This window comes from Cottoperca gobio, chromosome 24 (genome assembly GCF_900634415.1).
Source record: "Cottoperca gobio chromosome 24, fCotGob3.1, whole genome shotgun sequence".
Classification (NCBI taxonomy): Eukaryota; Metazoa; Chordata; class Actinopteri; order Perciformes; family Bovichtidae; genus Cottoperca; species Cottoperca gobio.
This window is the reverse complement of record NC_041378.1, coordinates 16,182,099-16,201,530: the sequence shown is the minus strand read 5'-3', so window position 1 is coordinate 16,201,530 and position 19,432 is coordinate 16,182,099. Positions and strand designations below refer to the sequence as shown.

Below are 19,432 nucleotides of genomic sequence, written 5' to 3'. Positions count from 1 at the left end.
GTGATTTTTCATTGAGAACGGGACTGGAATGGGAATGGGAGAATGCACACGAGATCTCAGACGTGGTCGTGGGGTTAGGTAGGCCAGGCTAATACCATGTAGAGAATAAAGTGTGTTGAGAGACAAACTATTTTCTGCAGTGTGAGGGCAGCATGGACGATCTGGGGCTTAAAGCCATCACGGAGCTGCTGTAAGAGATGCATTCTTTATTCTGAGGAGGGGAGGAGGGATATGAGGGGAGAGAGAGAGAGAGAGAGAGAGAGAGAGAGAGAGAGGGAGAGAGAGAGAGAGAGAGGAGAAGAGAGAGAGGTGAGCAGAGCACACACGTCGCACTATCAACTGAATCCATCTAAGAAAACAACTCGCAGGGAGTTCGGGTCTGAGCTGCGTAGATACTAAAGGCAAGTTTGAGCTCTCCACTAAAACAGCGCAGCGGACGGACGCAGCTGGCCGTCATGGCCCGTGGCGGACACTTCGGCGAGTGCGTCCTTACCGTTCGGGCACAGTGTGAAAGGGGAGAGCTGGGAGCTGCGATCACCCTGCCGCCGCTTTCGTCGTTCCTCATGCGCTGCAGACGGTGTTGAGTTAAAGCGGAGAAGCTCCGTTGTGAAGCGCCCGGGAGCTGGGAAACACACACAAAAAGTGCGGACAGCGGTGTGGACGGACGCGCAGCCACTACCGAGGGGACCCATGCGGGGAAATATGCTGTTCCGTAGACTCACTGGGTTCACGCTGCTGATTGGAACCGATTCGCAACAGCGTTACCGAACGGACCTTTACGCACAGGCAAACAACCGGACTGCATGAAGGACAGAGGCGCAAATAAAGGGGAAAAGTTGAACGCGGTAGCGGGTTTTGTAATGGATAAAGGCTCGCCCAAGGTACAGTGGATGTTTCTCAATAACACAGTTGAAGATAAATAAAGGAAACACGACAGCCCTAAGTTGTATATCAATCGACAATTCTTTTAAAATTAAATTCTGAACGATATTTAGAATAAATTAACCTTTTCTTAACCAAACACCTATCAAACAGATTCACAAATACGTGTTCATCTATTATGGCTCCAAGCATCCTTTAATCAAATACATTGTTTTACCACTTCACAATGACTTTTTTAAGATGAATTAAAACAGTTAGCCAATTTATTCGTAGGTTAATTTCATCGAGTTAAAGATTACTGCATTACAGATCGCACCGCTCCACATTTTTCACCCGGGAGAAAACCTGACTTTTTTTTTTAAGGGGAGGCTTACACTCAATGCACTGCACGGTTTTCAATTCCCCCTTTGAAATAATTCATTCCAATGAACACCGCTCACTGGGCAGGCTTTGAAGTATACCTGATCCGCCTCTTATCGCCTCTTAAATACCCTATCCATTTTAAACTTTTAATTGCGTTTCTGTCGCTAAATCCAGTTCTAATCGGATTGTCCTGGCCACATATCACAGCCTTCATCTGGCGGTGAGAAACTGTGCTCACTCGGCTGGAAATTAAATTAAAATTAAAGAAAAGAAAAGAGAAAAAAGTATGTCTGTCACTATCCCTCCTTGATCTATCCGTGTCCACCGGTCATCAGGTTCGGTGTTGTCAAGTAAAGGCCAACTTGATATTGTGTGCCTTTTTAAGTTATTATGTGGATTCTTGGTGACATTGTATTTATGCAGCTATAATAATGTTGATGCTGCTGCCTTCTGCTGTTGATTCTGCTGCTGTGGCAGCACATTTCATCGCCTCATGTGGTTGCTTATACCCCCAGAAGCTTATTTGATTAAATTTAGCTCTTTCAATTTAGAAAAGTAGATCACAGATGTGTGTCAAAGGATTGCTTCTCCATCTCTGCCACAAAGAGCCCATGGAGGTTCCATCTCGTCAACAAACAACGCAGGGAATGTAAAAAGCCGGGGAAGGAAAATAGATGGGTTTCCTTTACATACTACCTTTGCATTTGAGCTTTTTTTCCCTGTCTTTACAAAATACAGTTCCCTGTCATGGCTGCCGGACCTAACACATGTGCAATTTAGTTAAAGAAATGAGAAGAATTCTCTTAATTTTTGGAATAGTGTGGCTAACTGGGTACTCCTGTTTCTTGATAAACCCCTGCAGGATGCCTAATCCACGCTCAAGGCCGTTCCTGTGCTTAACATTCAACCCATCGTTCCCATTATTGCTTGTCATCCAACAAGGGTGGAGCTTCTGTTAAACTGAAAGCCACCGATGACAACCAGTATCGTTCAATCGTGTGTGTGTGTGTGTGTGTGTGTGTGTGTGTGTGTGTGTGTGTGTGTGTGTGGGGTGGGGGGGGGGTTTGATGGGTCATAAAACTTGGAATAATAGATCTGGGGGTCTACTGTAATCCAATGGCCTTGTGCTTTATTACAACCCTCTCCATGCTGAAAAATAGCCTGTATCGATCATTTGTTACAGGTGGAGGGACTAAATTATTTTCCAATCCCATTTCATTTGACAGCTTGTGTATGTCACTCTAGCGAGAGGCGGAGCTGATATGCAGGGTCTCTCTTCCACGTCTTCTCCTTTGTTTTGTAATTCCACTCTTCACTTCACAGCCCTAAATCTTCAGTTTGGTGTTGGTGTGTTCAGGCCTACACGTAATCACAACGTCCTCCTTAGGCCACAAGCAAAACAATCACCTCTGTTTACTGTAAGCACTTGTTTGTTTACTCCTGTACCTCTGCCCACAATGTCTGCTCAAGCGGACAGAAAAAAGACAATCGTCACTTGTATTCTGTTCCCTTTTTTCTTCCTAGGAAATATCTTGTTCACACAAAGAGGTGATGTCTTCATTAGTCTTATCTCTTTTTAACATGTTTTCTATTAAGCAGCATTGATGTTGCTCAGAACCTCTGTGAATCTGCGAGTGTGTGTCCTTGCAGTCCTCTATTACCTCCTTTGATAGAGCAAAAGGGATAAAAGCCTTCTTTATGTCTGTGAAACCGGATGTGCAATGAGCTGTTCTGCATATTTATCAGATGGTATGTCTCTTTTTTTTGAATAGCCAGTGCATAATTTGACGTCGGCAGTGAACGATATGTTTTGTGACTCTGTCTCTCTGTTTGGGGGAGAGGGAAAGAGAGCGAGGGATGGAAAGACAGTTGGTATGTGTGTGTGCATGTTTGTATGTCAAATAAAGAAAAGAGAAGAGAGGCCCCTTTTTTCCAAAAACAGGCCACCCCTAAATATACTAATCCAACATTTCTTTGTTTTCCCACAGGTCTCTGGATCCAAATGTCACCCCCCTTGGACTCTGCTCTGGTCGGGGACCAGCAGTGTGTGACGGACAGGCGAGTGGAGCCTGCGGTGGCTCTCTACTGCGTGGCTTCAAATTGGCCCTGGCTGAGCTCTGCATGGAGCATCGAGTGAAGAGTCCTGCTATGGTCTGATGTCTCAGCATGGATGGAGTCAGTCAGAGGACTGGCCACCACTAATGAGACCATCGCTCTTCAGCTGAGGACTAGCATTTACAGGATTACTCCCACGGTTTCCTGCTGTTTTCTCAGCTAACTGCATTATTACCGAACTCTCCTAGTTGGACTTTTTGTTGGTCTGGTTTTTGGTGGATATATACGTCATTGCCTTTCTGATTTTCATATTAGTTAAAATCCCTTCCAGTTTTTTTTAATTTTTGGTCTACCTTTTCCTGTTTTGTGTTTCCACTATGGAGTTTCTGGCTGGAACCTGGAATAAAGATTGGGCTTCATTCTTGCAATTTTGGTTGACTGTAATCCTTAGCCTCCAAATGCAATTCAGCCCGGGTGCATCTTGCCCGGAAGAGTGTCGTTGTGACAAACCGTTTGTGTACTGCAACGAACGCAGCCTGACATCAGTGCCTCTGGGGATAAAGGAGGGCTTCAAGGTCCTCTTCCTACACAACAACCAGATAAACAATGCTGGCTTCCCTCTGGAACTTCACAATGTGGCTACCGTGGAGACTGTGTATCTCTACGGCAACCAGCTGGATGAGTTCCCCATCAATCTGCCCAAAAACACCAGAGTCCTGCATCTCCAGGAGAACAATATCCAAACGATCTCCAAGGCAGCCCTGGCCCAGCTGACTCAACTAGAAGAGCTGCACCTTGATGATAACTCCATCTCCACAGTGGGGGTGGAAGAAGGGGCCTTTAGGGAGGCGATAAGCCTCAAACTCCTCTTCCTCACCAAGAACCACTTAAGCAGCATTCCCATTGGCCTTCCCGATGACCTGAAAGAGCTGCGGATGGACGAGAACCGCATCGCTCACATTGCAGAGGAGGCTTTTCAGAATGTGACACGTCTGCAACGCCTCCTGCTGGACGGGAACCTGCTGACGGATGAGGGCATTGCGCCAGGGACCTTCCAGGACCTGACCACCCTCCGTGAGCTGGCCCTAGCCCGCAATTCACTCACCTTCCCTCCTCCCCTCCTACCCAGCCAGTCACTGGTCAAACTCAGCCTGCAGGAGAACCAGATTGACCAGATCCCTGTGGCAGCCTTTGCTGAGCTGAACAGGCTGGAAAAACTGGATATCTCGAGCAACCAGCTTCAGACTCTTACACAGGGTGTGTTCGATGGCCTGTCAAGCCTCAAGCATCTCATGGTGCGAAATAACCCCTGGCGTTGTGACTGTGCTGTGAAATGGGTGGTGGTGTGGCTCAAGACTTTGCCCTCCTCCATCAACGCCCGAGGGTTTGTGTGCCTGAGTCCGGAAAAGGTGCGCGGAATGGCAATCAGAGAGCTCACGCTGGATATTATAGAGTGCCCGGTTGATGCTGAGCAGCCGCCCTGGCCCACCCTCCGCTCCACACCCCCTCCCCCACCCACAACCACCCCTATCACCACCATGGTCTCCACCCTCATCACCACATCTATCCCTTACTACTTTGAATCCGCCTCCCCTCCTTTACCCCCAATCCATAACAACCCTCCTGGGCCCCTGCCTCCTTATGAGGACCCCCTTCAGATTTCCTTCCATGTAGTCAACTCTACCAGTATCGAGGTGAGCTGGGCTTCCTATTTCACCGTCACAGCCTACAAGGTCACTTGGATCAAAAGGGGCCAAAGCCAAATAAACGAAGGACTGCGGGAGAGGACAGTGAGCGGGGACCGGCGGCATATAAGCCTCACAGACCTTGAGCCCCGATCCGTGTATCGGATCTGCGTGCACGTGCTGGACACCCTTAACTCCTACAGGCCCGGAGAGGATACTATATGCTCTGAGGCCAGGACCAAGGCTGTTATGTCTACCAAGCCTCCAGGTAGAGAGCAAGCTCCACAGGAGAGCATTAACTCCACGCTGCTAATGGCTGGGATCATAGGTGGGGCGGTGCTCATAATCCTGTTAACGCTGCTCAGCTTGTTCTGCTGGCACATGCACAGGAAGAGCCGGTCATCTTCGACCAAGTGGAAATACAACCGGGGCAGGAGAAAAGACGACTACGGCGAGGCTGGAACCAAGAAGGATAACTCCATTCTGGAGATGACTGAGACCAGTTTCCAGATAGTGGCGCTGAACAATGAGCAGCTGCTCAAGGGAGATTTCCGCATTCAGCCCATCTACACGCCCAACGGGGGCATTGGATTTAGAGACTGTCACCTCAGTAACAACAGCCTAGCCTACTGCAAGAGCAGCAACGTGCCCAGTACAGAGTTCTGCCACACGTGATGCAGCAGCAAATAGTATTTACACATACACACACATACAAGAAACACTTAACACACACATAAATACACACACATACACCGTTTGTGAAGACAACAAAAAACATAAACATTCTAGTGAAATATAACTGTACTATATATATTTCCAAGTTCTGTCTACGATGTAATTTATACTGTGGATATATGTGTATCTTTTTTATTCTTAGGAAAAGAGATACAAGTGTTTCTTTTTTTCTAACCAGCAGGGTTTTGAACATTGTTTTAATGGTCAGTACTGTACATGAACATGGATTTGTACAATCACGGCAACCTGGGTGTAGCTTCTGATGGACACTGTCAGCCTTGGAAAAGTTGAGGGCGCTTAGAGGGCTGGGATCCTTTGCTATCCACAGAAGCAAAATATGGCCTTTTTGCTCTTTGAAACACTGCAAACTCTCCCAAGTACAACAGAACAGTAGTAAAGACAACACAGCACACAGGAAATCCAAACACTGCTGATTAGAGCGCTGTGGAAATATAGCACTGGTTCATTGGTGGTATGTTGTGGAAAAGAACTGAAGTGCACTTTCTTATTAATGGAAGTGAGGCAGGAAATGAACAGAGGTGGTGATCACATGGAAGCGAGTGTGGACGGTTGTGTAGGAAGAATGTCATCGGTGCTGTTGAAAAGCCTTGACTGAGATTTCCAAAAAGTGCCTTAACACTAAAAGCGTCTTTGTTCTATTGGTTTACAGTGGAACAAAGGTGGGCTTAGTAAAGAGACACTTTTCGGAAAAAGAAGGATGTCATTTTCAACACATTTGTGTGTTTTTTTAGTGACGAGGTGTAATTATTAACACAAGTTTAAAAAGGAACAAAGGATTTTTGTCCCTAATGAGGTGCATGGATGTGCTGAGACTTGCAGAACGTTTTGAAGAAATTCTCTAATTTGTTCTGCTTCTTTTTTCCCCTGTTTTGGCAAGTGAGGCCACAAGGGGGCAGTTTCCCTCAGCGTCGTGTGTGGGACAGAGGGCAAGACAAACAGAGAGAAGGAAGGAAAAAAGAAAAGCTGCATAGATCACTTTACGTCTACCATTCCCCTGGAGTCCATTACCCAGACGGCATTACTCATGCTCAAACAGCATTGTTTAGAGTATTATTGCTCATCGAGCTACTTAATGATGTGGAATCATTTAAAACTAACAGTGTTTTCTGTGTTTGGTGGCTAAATGATATGGATTTTCACCACTGTGGTCTATCATACAGGGAAGGAATCCGTTCTTCCCTGTGTGTGTGTGTGAAGAGCGCAACAAATTTTGAAGAAGCACACACATAACGATAATTATACACCCACTTATTTCAACCGTGTCCCAGCGTTCATTAGCCTTTTTGATAAATTAGGAAATTACTACAATAGGATCGCGCTCCGCCCATGGATCCTCACAATGCTGCACACAGTTGTGACTGAGCAGCTCATCCAGCACCTCATCATTTACTCTTTTGTGTACATTTTATGAGACTGTCTAATTCATTTATGGTTCGCTAACCTGAACAATGCACCTGCTCACTTCACACCATTAGTTCCCGCAATGATGATCCTCACCCTATCTCCCCTCATTTTCTGTCTTTCCCTCCCTGTCTCCCTGCATGGGCTCAATTAAAACACTTTCCCTGCCCTTCAGCTTGTGCACTGTGGTGGCAGCTCTTTGCATGCGAGGTGCCAGTGAGAGGTCTTCATTATGCACTTCTTAAGAAGACTTTATTTGATTTGACAAGATTTTATTTTGAGGGGCCAAGCTTAAAGAATTCCCACCGCCGACCCTTCTGCCCCCACCTTTCCCCCTCTTCTCATAATCCTCGACCAAAAAAGGGAGAAAATATGTAGACCTTATTTTCACTTGGCTGCGTGGAGCTCACGCTGGGAGACAGAGTATGTTAACTCTTTGAGAGGTGCAGTTTCAGCTGCTCAAACATGTATGGTAGGGAATTGACACAAACTAGGCCGAACATTTTAAGTGAAAAGATTTTTAAGGGCTTTTACTCAAGTTATTCCAGTGTCGAGATTATCTCTGAGAGGCTTTGCCTCAGCAGTCGGGATACCTCACAAGTAGCTACACTTACTGTAATTCCAGCAATAGCTCCGATCACGATCACGTGGGCTTGAGGTAGTGCGCAGACTTCCACAGCCCCAGTGTTGAAAATCTGTTCACATTTGAAACATTAACAAACACAATGACTGAAGGAAATCTGTCTGAACACGTCATTTAGTGTCATATAATGTCTTAAAAGCTTCTTTTTAATAATCAACGGACATATTTTTGACATATTTATTGGATTTCCCTTTTAGAGGCAAATGGAAATATGTTGAAAATACAAAATCTATGATCAATAAAAGCAATAGGTCAGTTTTAGGAAATACTCTTATTCACTTTCTTGCCTTGGTTATATGTGAATATTGATACCAATGTCTGTACCCTATATATGAATAAACCACCAGCGGCCGTTTAGGTTAGCTTTACATACAGATTGAAAACAGCTGTCATTTTTACACTTTGTTGTTTTAGTTATTGAGCTGTATGTGTACTGGTAGATGGGTTTTGTAATTTTTGGACCAAGCTAGCGGCTTCCTCCTGTTTCATGGGGTTTATGCTAAGCTAACTGGCTGCTAGTTGTAGCTTCATATTTACCGTACAGACATGTTGGGTAACAATCTTCTCGTCTAACTCTTGGCAAGAAAGTGAATAATATTATAATATTAATATTTGTCAAAGTGTCAACTATTCCTGTAAGTGAAAAAATAATGAAAAATATATTAATCTGCATTTGCAACAAAACAATTGTAATGATCTCATTGTCCTGGCTGTTAAAGTTGTTTTAAGAAAAATAAGATTTTAAGACTTCAATACATGACGTGTTGAGATTAATATTTCTTTCATGTTGGGTCGATCAAAACTAAGATCTTCTGTGGTTACCTAAGCATCTCCACTTTTTATTTCTACCTTTTTCTACTAATATCCACAGCTGACCATAATCCCACGCAGAAACACTTGAACATTTACATCAAATATTGTTTATTATTCTTTGTTAAGACCTATTTTAAGTCACATGCTGATCAAACAAAAGGGGGTCAAAGTGTTGCAACATAACGTATCTCCCCTGTCTGTGAATGTGTAACGAAGACAGATATTTGCCTTACCTTTTATGCAGAACTGAATGATTATCTAGAGAGAGTGTTTAGTGGGAGGAAGAAAAGACGAGACATAAAAAGACGGCAACAAGAATGCTACAAAGAAAGCACATTTCTCCAACAATTTGCAGCTACGGCGGCAGCAACAATAACAGTGTTAACAGGAAGAACAACACGGAGCGTGACGCACAGTAGCTAACAAGAGACTGTTCATCCATACTGCCAGACCTTAAGCGGGGCATGGCTAATGATTCAAGCTTTGGAGCTTTGGTGGTTGTTTTGCAGCGTACATTACTCTTAATTTTCTTGATGAAAGAATGCGGCTGCAGAGCCGTGACCAATGGAATTAAACAAAACGTATCACGGACTGCTAGCGTCGGATTATTACTGTTTCAGGGTGCTGAGGAGTAATTTCCCTTAAAGCTCATTGAATCATGTTGAAATAATTACGTTTAATCTCCGAGAGGTCGATTCAGACAAAACACACAAGTGGTTGAATATGTTTAAAGTCATCTTTTCTTCCTGCAGGCAAAACATTCACTGCAAATATCTATTAGCCAGTAACATTCATTCAAGGATTTTTGCATGTACTGTATTTAGCTTCATAGCCTTTCATTTTTTATCATACCGGGTTTTGGACTTCTTTTTTTCAAGTAATCACCCAGTGGTGGTTGAGGTACAGTTTGAGCAACCGTACAGGAAAGTTTAGAGGAAGAAGACTGGAAAGTTACAGTGCATGTACAACGGCTGTGTTGGGACACTCATCGAGGCGCTGCAGTGTTACGTTGGCCATCCACACCAAGTTTTCTTAGGAACCAAAGTTAAATTTCTGTTCTCATGATGAAATATTGATGTTGTTCCATGTATGTGCCTTGAGGTTGAACTTACAATGTAAAGTCCTTGAAAACCTTTAAATGTTTTTGCACAAACTGTAAATACTTAAGTGAAGCTTTTTGAAAATAAAAGAGCCATTGGATTTGGGCGATCACTCCTTTTTATTTTAGAAATGAAAGTTTATATTCTGTTGTGCTTTAATGAGTGATCCTACATTCTTTGTCTTTTACATGAGTGTGCTGGCAAGCTGTCAAGCTGTCTGATGAGAGAGTGTGTACACGACACATGGGCCTATAGCTAAATATATTTTTGGTCAGACACAAGTAATTTTGGATCAAAGATTTGTGCTGCACCACACCATGCCAAGTTATCCTCTTATTTCTCTACAGGAAGCTTGAGACATCTTAGCGTAGCCACCGCAGCTTAGCGTTCAGCTGAGAAAATCCAGGATACTCTCTCATTCTACTTGTATGGCACAACTAAGTCCCCGAATGGGCTCTTTCTCCAAATCCCTACCAAAGTCCAACTTTATTTCCTCCCCATGACCACATCCCAATGTTGCCTCTGCAACCTCCAGCCCACTAAAAAACCACATTAGCCCAATCTTAATTCACTATGACAATTAACCACATGTATTCGTCTGAAACACAAGAGGGTGTGCCACTCGGGTATTTTGAGCGGGAAATTGGTGTTTTTCTCAAAACCCCCACATGTCAAAATGTGATTTGTTATTGCACAATTGTAGGCTTTTTGTGGAGGCAAAGTGGGTGACTAGAACTGAGGGAAAACGATACTTTAACCCAGTGATTCTCAATTTACGACCCGCGGGCCGGAATTATATAGGGGGCCAAGCATTTTCTTATTTACAATGAAAATTAATTGATTATTTTTATACTTGTAAAGGTACCAGACTGCATTAAACAAAAAAAAGGAAAATAGAGCTTGTTCATCATAAAAAAGGTGCCTGGGGAGGTTCCCCAGACCACCCAACAGAGGTCCAGACGAAGCTCATAATGTCCTGTTATTTTGTAAAAGTGGCCTCCGGGCGTAGAACGATGGGTCCCTCTATTATTAACCTTTAACCGTCTGCACAACTTGTGTTTTATTTATAAATACATACATGAAGAAATTGTATCACAGTTACAATTCATGCAGTTAGGGATGAGTGGGAAATATCAGATTATGCTAATCATTTCACATCTTTACATAATTATGTCGGTGTGTTTGTGACATGCAATTATTAATTAAACAGCATTTTATCAAGTGTAAGGTCAGATGTGGCAACCGTAATTTATATTAAGCTCTTTTATTCTTATAGCTAAAGTTATTTTTGTCATTTAAAATAGTTTCAACAGTTCCACCTGGCAGCTGCAAGTATAAATATATAGTAACAACCAAGAACCAAGAAGTTATTAAATACATTTACCAGTTACTTTGTTACTTTATTATTCTACTCCACGACAATCCTGTGGGATATATATCTTTACATACAAATTAAATCATATTTTTATAAAATATAACATATTGGGACCAATTAAACAACTCAGCAGTAAGAAGCTGTTAAAACCAGCTACACCAGAATAATCTACAACAGTAAAATGCTATTTACACATTAATGTAGCAGCAATATTAATACGATAATATAATATAACATTATTCTGCACAATGAGTGGAATGTATTTATAAGTAAATTTACTCACATACTATTTAAGTAAAAATCTAAGGTACTTGCACTTACTGAGTTTTATCCATTTGATACCACTTTATGCTTCTACTCTTCTACATCTTAAAAGGTAAATATTGTACTTTTTACTCCACTACATTTATCTGATGGCTTTATTTATTTTTCAGATCACAGTTTTTCATTCCCTTTCTGTCCAGTGGAAACCATGTATCTCCATATGTGTTGATTTTGAGTGTTTGTGATGAACTGAAGGATGTTCCCTTATGTGTTGAGAAGATTCTATTACTTCTTCAGCTAAATAAATTATTTAAAAACCCTCTTGGATCAGCTGGAAAATGCATCTCCCCAAGGCTAAAAAACACAGCTGTTTTTCTGAGAAAACTCGTGAAAAGTTGAATTTTTTGTTCTCACAGGACAGCGACGCTACAAACAAATGATGATCTCATGGAAGATGATGCATCGCTGCAGATTAAAATACCCAACAGTAAATAAAGGAGTTCAAATCAGAATCAGTATTCCTTTATTAGTCCCACAACTGGGAACACAATCATAAACATCAACAGCAATAACATTTAACAAACATATTAATGCAGCAGTTATATAAACACACACACACACACACACACACACACACACACACACACACACACACACACACACACATATATATATATTTAAGCAATAGCTCACGACGGTTCGCGGAGGGTCAACAACCCCCTTAACTGTGCTATAATGAGCATATAACACGGTCTGAAGTGAGCTATTGCTTTTATAAAACGGTTACCAAGTGTGGCAATAAGAAAGAAAAATACACACTCCAATTTAAATAGTTTTTATTATTAAATAATGATGTTCAAAATAAAAAAAAGTCCCTTCTGCACAATACATAGTGTGAGGTGGTTGCTATGCAACAACACTAACAGCTAGCGAACATATTAGACAGACAACGTTGATGATTATTTGCTCTACCTGCTCTTCACGTAGCTCTGCATGTCGTCTTTTAGGGGCTTTCTTCTCTGGAGATAGGCACTGATCAATCCACTCCTCCAGAGTAAAGCTTTGTAACTTTGTTTCCCTTTAACACCGAATGTGTCGGCGATTGCATGCAAAGTTTTGGATTACCGTAAGTATGTCATAGTTTGCGCAATCGAAAAGATTTCAACGGTTTCTGAAAGCTGAGACTCTGCGCTTTACAGCATATATTGAGTCATTACGGTAACTTCACTTACGGCCCTGCCGGAAGCCCGCGAAACAGCGCCTTTGTTCTGAGCGCACACACACACAGCGGATTTAATTAAAATGGAAACAAGACGGTATGTAAATCAACACTTGTATTGCGTGGTGACTTGTTTAGAATAGTGTACCAAGTCTGTAAGGTTGTACTAGGTGTGTAATTGTACTTAATCAATTAACTAATGGACGTAATTTAACAGCTGTAATGGTGTAGCTTTTTCTCAGACGCGGAGGGATACTGACTTGTGGTGAAAAGTAACTACAATTCTACCCGTGATATACGCTCATTATATCACGGCTAAGAACCAATCAGATTGCTTGATTTGACATGTCCATTTTATAAATATGTATATATACTGTATATATAGTAAAACTCTGACAGGGAACATTTTACTGCACAATGAATACTTTAGGTACATTTTGCTGATAATACTTTCACCTCAGTAAGGTTTTAAATATAGGATTTTTACTCGTAGTGTATTTTCACTATTACTTATACTATTACTTTAGTAAAGGATCGAAATACTTCTTCCAGCACTGCTGTTTACTTTTGATACTTTAAGTACAGTTCTTTTACACACATACATGTGTTATAATGACGTTTGAACTTGCAACGAGCTGCAGTCAGCACAAAGTTAAGTGTCATAACACTGCAAACCAGGATCGTAGGAGTGTTTTCCAGCACAATGGTGTGCTTCATTTCAAAGAAAAGGTTTGTGTTTGTCATATTCCATATGGCAGAAACTAATGAAATTTGCACTTTTGCCTTTGAATTGTTCGCTGAACAGGTGTTAGCTGTGAGGAGCTGGTTTTTAAATCTCTCCCTGCCAAAAGAACATTCAATTCTCTGTTTAGTGCGAGCTCTCGAACAGCTTCGCTTTGTGATCCTCGTTTAAGCATCCTCTAATCAGCCTCAATATGGAGGGGAAAGTCATTAAAGGATGCAATTTAAAGCAATCTTATTTCAGGTTTTACAAACATCGACATCTGGTAGACCTAACAGTGAAGCGGCTGGTTTAAAGCGGTGCTCTGTTGCTATTCCCATCTTTCATTGCCCTCTGAAGCCTTTAATTAAAGGCTGAATACAGGTGAGGCCTTTGCCTCTCGCACAGTACTTCAGGCTAATGCGTGTCAGGATGGGTCACTGGATTTCTGCCATTTGCTGCTAACAGTGAATGCCATAAACATTAAGTAAAAACCTGACTAAAACCTTGCTGTACTTTCAAATTATATGAAAAACTGAATGAATGGAAAATTTGACACAACAGACGGCATGGTTTGTATTTATTTCTGTGTGAAGAGAAAATAGACTTGCAAGCTCTGCTTTCTCTTTTCTTGAGTGATGCTGTTTCCTGAAAGTGCTTCTTCTATTTGATGCTAGTCTTTCAAATTTGACTTTGTGAAGTTGAAAGAGGCCAAAACACAGCACAGGCTTTATAGGAATTCCTCTGACAGCATTTAAACATTGAACACAGAGGGATATTTTAGTCAATCATCAATCAGGACTGTTTGGAGATGCAAAATAAATTTGTCCCCCCAATTTTAGATTACCGAGCTGAGCATAGAGGGTGAAAATGCAGAGTTCTCGTCTGTTTCTCTGTTACAGCTGCAAAGAAAATGTGCTTTGTGCCATTGAGATATGTTCTGTACCAAAATATATACTTTGCCTGACAGGACTTTAGTGTCTGCAGGGAGACCTGCTTTTAAAACCACAGCACTTTGTGTAAAAATGTACACAATATACACTCTCTTTTACGACTTGTGAAAAGTGACCTGCCAGCTGTGCGGAGTCCTTATTGGTGACAAAATTAGTTTTTACGTGGAAAACTGCAGTCGAACTGCCTGAAATCCTCTCAGGCCTGGACAGCATTTAGAAGTGTTGACACAATGAAAGTAACCCCTGCTGTTTACAGTACGGTGCAGCCGACTAACAGGGTCCTGCAATGCTACCATTGTGACGCTTGCCATGGTCAGTTTGTGTTTACACTATGTCCTAGAGGCATGGATTCAACTCTTAGTCCCTTCCCAAGGCTTTACTTTGTGGTTTTTCTATTTTCTATTTCTCCTACAACATTTTGTTCCCATACACCTAAACTGCATTCTCAATGACATTTAGAGGGAAGATGTTTGTTTTTCTCACAGTTTTTAACACGAGGTAAACAAAACTGCAAAAAATGTCTTGATTATGTCCAGGCAACAAAACTACTCGGTTAGCTTTGTTATGTTATTTAACTTATTTAAAAATAACTAAACGGTGACTTTTGGTTTCACACGGTACAGCCACACCGGTCTCCTGAGTGTGGAGGTTTTGTGTTTTCTGAAGCCACCAAAACCCACCAACCCCCTCCCTATGCAGACTTCCGCGGACTGATTAGAAACGTTTTTGTGATACGTTAAAAACGAATGAAAATCCTTTTCTTTACAATGCAGTTTAGTTGTATGGGAACATAACTCATAGGCGACCAGACTGAAGTGTATCTATAATCTAGGGTTAGGGTTAAAAAGAGTTGAATTATAACCCCAGAAAACCCCAGTTGAATCAACACCTCTCTGGCTTCACAAAGGGAGTATTTCTAATGTATTGTGTCCTCTCCCTGTATTGTAATTGATTGTGATAATGTTTTAAGGAGACTGTGAAGGTGCGTACAGGGTTGGGAGGGTTACTTTAAAAATGTATTCCGATAAACGCCTGTAAAAGAATGTAGTCAGTTACATAATCCAAGTATCACAAGATTAAAGATGTCGCTCCCCTTTTCTGCTTTTCATACTAAATAGCGGTGACATTTGATCATCATGAGTGAAAGCACTGGATGCTTTTTTCACTAATGTTCGAGAGCTTGGTAGTAAAGTGTTGTAACGTGTGTGTGCGTGGTAGTTCAGTTACCTAGTTTTGTATTGCATATGACCGTTCCACATATTCAGTTACTCCCCAAAGCTTGGGTGCACACATGTATCATTCTGCCAACATTACTGCCAACGCTCAGAATTTAGGAAGTGAACGTGTGAAAAAAAGCTGCAGAAGTGAGTAACAGACTGCGAGGAGGTGAGATAGTAGTGAGTGTAGCAGTGGTTGAAGAAGCATTCGGATTTTTTACTTAAGAAAGAAAAAGTAATAACACAATCTTTCTTAAGTAAAGGTACAGAGGTACGATCAGCTAAATGTACTTGAGAAGTACTGGTTCTATATCATCATCTATTGTTGGAGTGGTAATACTGATGCATTAATGTGTAAGAAGTATAATAATGTTCTCGTTGAGGCCACTTTAACTACTTTACTCTATAACAAGGCATCATGTTTTATAAACCCGCGTTCATTTCCATTAATTAATCACAGAAAAAATAACGCGTCGCACGGAGCTCTCACAGCAAATATTGAAATATGCAATTAATCACGATGAATTAATCACAAGCTTTTAATTAATTAGATTATTTTTTGTAATCGCTTGACAGCCCTAATAATTATATAATATATGAGCTGCGTCAGAAATATCCAGAGAGATCTCAGATTTTTCATAATATTTCATAATTGTCACTTTTCTGCTCTTAATTATCAGCATCCATAACTGAGTGGCACTGTGACTGAACAGAACTCAGTTCATTAGTTACATAAAATATCAAGTTGTCCAAACACTTTCATTTGTTTTCCAAGCTAACAATGTATATGTCTTCACTATCTACGACACATGTTTCTTCGTTTTGTACATGAAGCTACACAGAGTGAAACTTGTGCATATTTGTATGCTAATTGGTGATTTCTCCATCTAGCATATATTTCAGAGTTGGTTTACTGAAGCTGTTAGGAATAGCGATAGGAAAGGTGATTCCTCCCACACATCAGTATAGAGAAATAATTGGTATGTATCTGAGCAACACTTCCCAATGTCTCGTTTCCTTGATTGAACGTAATTGTGCTTTCACCAACTGCTTCTAGGATTTTCAAAACTATGCAATTAATGTTATAGAAGAGCGAGCTGGAACACATAACCGCACAAACATCATTTCACATTTGTAACATATTTATGGTTTTCCTTAATGAAAAAATCATTCACGGCTAAACTAAATCCTGAACCCAGCATTTTCAATAATTAAAACACCACCTGTTAGGGAAATATAGATCAAAATCCTCAGAATGTGGCCAGATTAAATCTTAACTTTCTCCCATGGACCACATTGAGCATGGTAAAGCCACCATATGTTGGGCCAGTGGGTCAGACGAGTCACAATTCCAGGTGGGACAGAGCAGCTGTGACCTGAGCGAGACTCACCCTCTGGTAAGTCCCGTAATGAATGAAGACGGTGATGAATAGTGAAGGCAAAAGGCTCAAGGCTTTCTGGAGGTGACTAGGAGGAAACACAGACAAAAAGGTTTCTCTTTTTTATTTTCATGTTACATACAAGTTCAGACTATGCAAGGCCTCAGCCCGGGGATATTTATCGACATCGCTAAAGCACTGCAGGGATTTGTAAAAAGGTGCATTACTCATAGGGCTAATTAGGTTCTTAAACTACATTTAGGTGTTAAATAATGTGCTTGTTTTAGTCTATTTCTTTTCTAATGACAAATGGCTGTAAAGGGTGAATAATAGATGTCAACAAATGGCTGAGATAGAAGAAAGACGGGAATAAATCTACATTTCAGAACAAAACTCTGACCCGTAGTGTCGCGATGGAGATGCATCATGAACCATTTGGAGTGTCACTTGAGACAAATTACTCCCACAACAAGGCCTCATGGGATGTATTTATGACAGTGACAGTGACATGTCAGTCGCACTGAAAGAGTTGCTCATTGAGTCTCGAGTTCTCCAAACATGAGTTATGAGGAACCTTGATAATAGAAAATGAAGTCTGCACACACAAAATGCTAATTTATATTCCTTGTAATAAAAAGGTGGTTACGACTTAGAAGAAAACATTTTCGGCATTGAAAGATAAAATTCAAATCCTACCAACAGACCAAGCTAAGCTATTTATTTTTTTGTGGAATGCAGGAAATCCTCCTTTCTAAACTGTAACATGCATTCATTATTACAACTCTTCTTATTTCACTAACTAACTAAGTCCAATTGGATAATTCAACGTCACACAATTCATGTAATTACATATCAGGCATTGCTAAAATGTGTAAACAATCTAAAATCTAATTGAAATGTGTTGTCTTGAAATGCTTAGTTTTCTCAACTTTTGTCATTTTGACAGTGCATGTAGGTCACATATGTTCTGGAATGCTGTTTTAACCTTGTTCCATTGTTTCGGGACCTCTTCTCCCTTCCTGCAGTGCTGCAACAGTAACTTAAGAACAGAGTGACGACTGTGAGGTCTCCTTGAGTCATGAACTCCTTGTTCACAGCTGCATTCTTTGGGCTGAAGTCATAAATACTTTCATTAGTAAAAGCAAAGTCTGTGGTACTGCAGGCTCAGAACGAAGCTTTTATGAGCGAAACATATCTCCCATTTGTGATGGAAAGACTGCTAAGTGTTTATTTGTTGCCTTGCAAACATCTGCTGCTGATGTAACACTGGAAAATAGCTTTTGATGTGCCCTCATTCGTAGTCAGATGGAAATTTGAATTCATATTGGCTAGAAATCAGTATCCTCGCTAATAGCTTTTGATCTTGTGTTGTTATTTGCTGCAGATTGGACTAAAAGAAGATGTTTTGATCTAATTTATTTTTCTGCCTTTATAGAGCCCTGAGCATTCTGGTGTCTGTGAATAATGCAGAGACCATGAAAGTTTACTTTTCGATGGATGTATTGTGATTTTAGCAGTTGAGAGTTTTTCTTCCCTAATGTTATAATATGAGGAAAATGTTGATATTCTGTACAGCCACATCTTTTTCCTCTGTCTTTATGCGTTACCCGCTTGCTAGATTGCTCAATGTTTAGCCTCGGTTGTTTCTAGATGCCGTCAGTAACGTTAATAATCCGTCCATGTCATAACCACAAGCTAACAAGATCCATTTGAAAGCAGCTAGTTAGCTTAGCTTGCTAGCTTGAACTTTCTGAGTGGACTATAAACTTAGCAGCATGATATAACCTTCCAAATATTAAATGTTATAAAGGAACAGAAAAATGTACTTGTTTAGTATAAAAGCAGCGCTATGTGGACAAAAGGGGGTAGAACAACAAATATGTTGTAATGCTGTAGCCTACAGGGCTGTGATGTGCTCCAGTTGTTATCTTAACACTGAACTGTTACAGAACCTCCCCTAGCATGAAGCTTATAGCCTCATTTTTCGACAAATATGTAGAAAAACTATTTTCTTTGATGAAAGTTTGCACAATAGGAAAGGAGAATTCAGTTCAACTATAATCTTTTTTTTTTTTTACAGCCACCTAGAATGTCCCCTTCCTCCCTGATGGTACCTTGGCATGTCCATGAGGGATCCCTGCTGGGGCATCGTCAGGTACTTGGCTGAAAAGAACGGCCCTATGGCGCATAATGTGGAAATCAGTTGCAATGGTTTATCTATCCACCAGGTAGAGCAGTGATGGAAGCTGACGCAGTTTACTACAGCCAAAATAATCTGTTATTATCATATTCAACATGATATTTGATGAGTTTGAGTGCGTAGGCAACATTTGCTGATTAGTAACGGCTATATCACGATAATATATAAATGATCAGGTCATGGCAATATCATGCTGAAGTATTTTGTAAAACATAAGGAGATTGTTGTTTTTTTATAAACGGTGTAAGCTATGTAAACATTTTCATTATGTAGAACGGCCCATTTCAAAATAATATATATTATTGAAATATAATTATGATATGATTCATTCATGTGTTCATCACTTTAATGTTGCAGCTGGTGAAGATGGAGCTCATTTTAATGACTGTATATTCTGCTGGGTGGT

At 41.0% G+C, this 19,432-nt stretch overlaps 1 protein-coding gene across 2 annotated transcripts in view; it reads left to right on the top strand.

The window, feature by feature from the left end:
* Nucleotides 1–9,813, top strand: part of flrt2 (fibronectin leucine rich transmembrane protein 2) — a 45,090-nt gene extending 35,277 nt beyond the window's left edge. Inside the window, exons 1-2 of one of the 2 annotated variants that reach the window (XM_029425265.1) lie at nucleotides 295–881; nucleotides 3,234–9,813. In XM_029425265.1, the coding sequence (XP_029281125.1) occupies nucleotides 3,678–5,660 (1,983 nt within the window). In that variant the 5' untranslated portion in view covers nucleotides 295–881; nucleotides 3,234–3,677 and the 3' untranslated portion in view covers nucleotides 5,661–9,813. Of the gene's footprint in view, nucleotides 1–294; nucleotides 882–3,233 lie in introns of those variants that run through there. The other variant, XM_029425266.1, reaches the window with a different exon arrangement.
* Nucleotides 9,814–19,432: the final 9,619 nt, after the last annotated feature.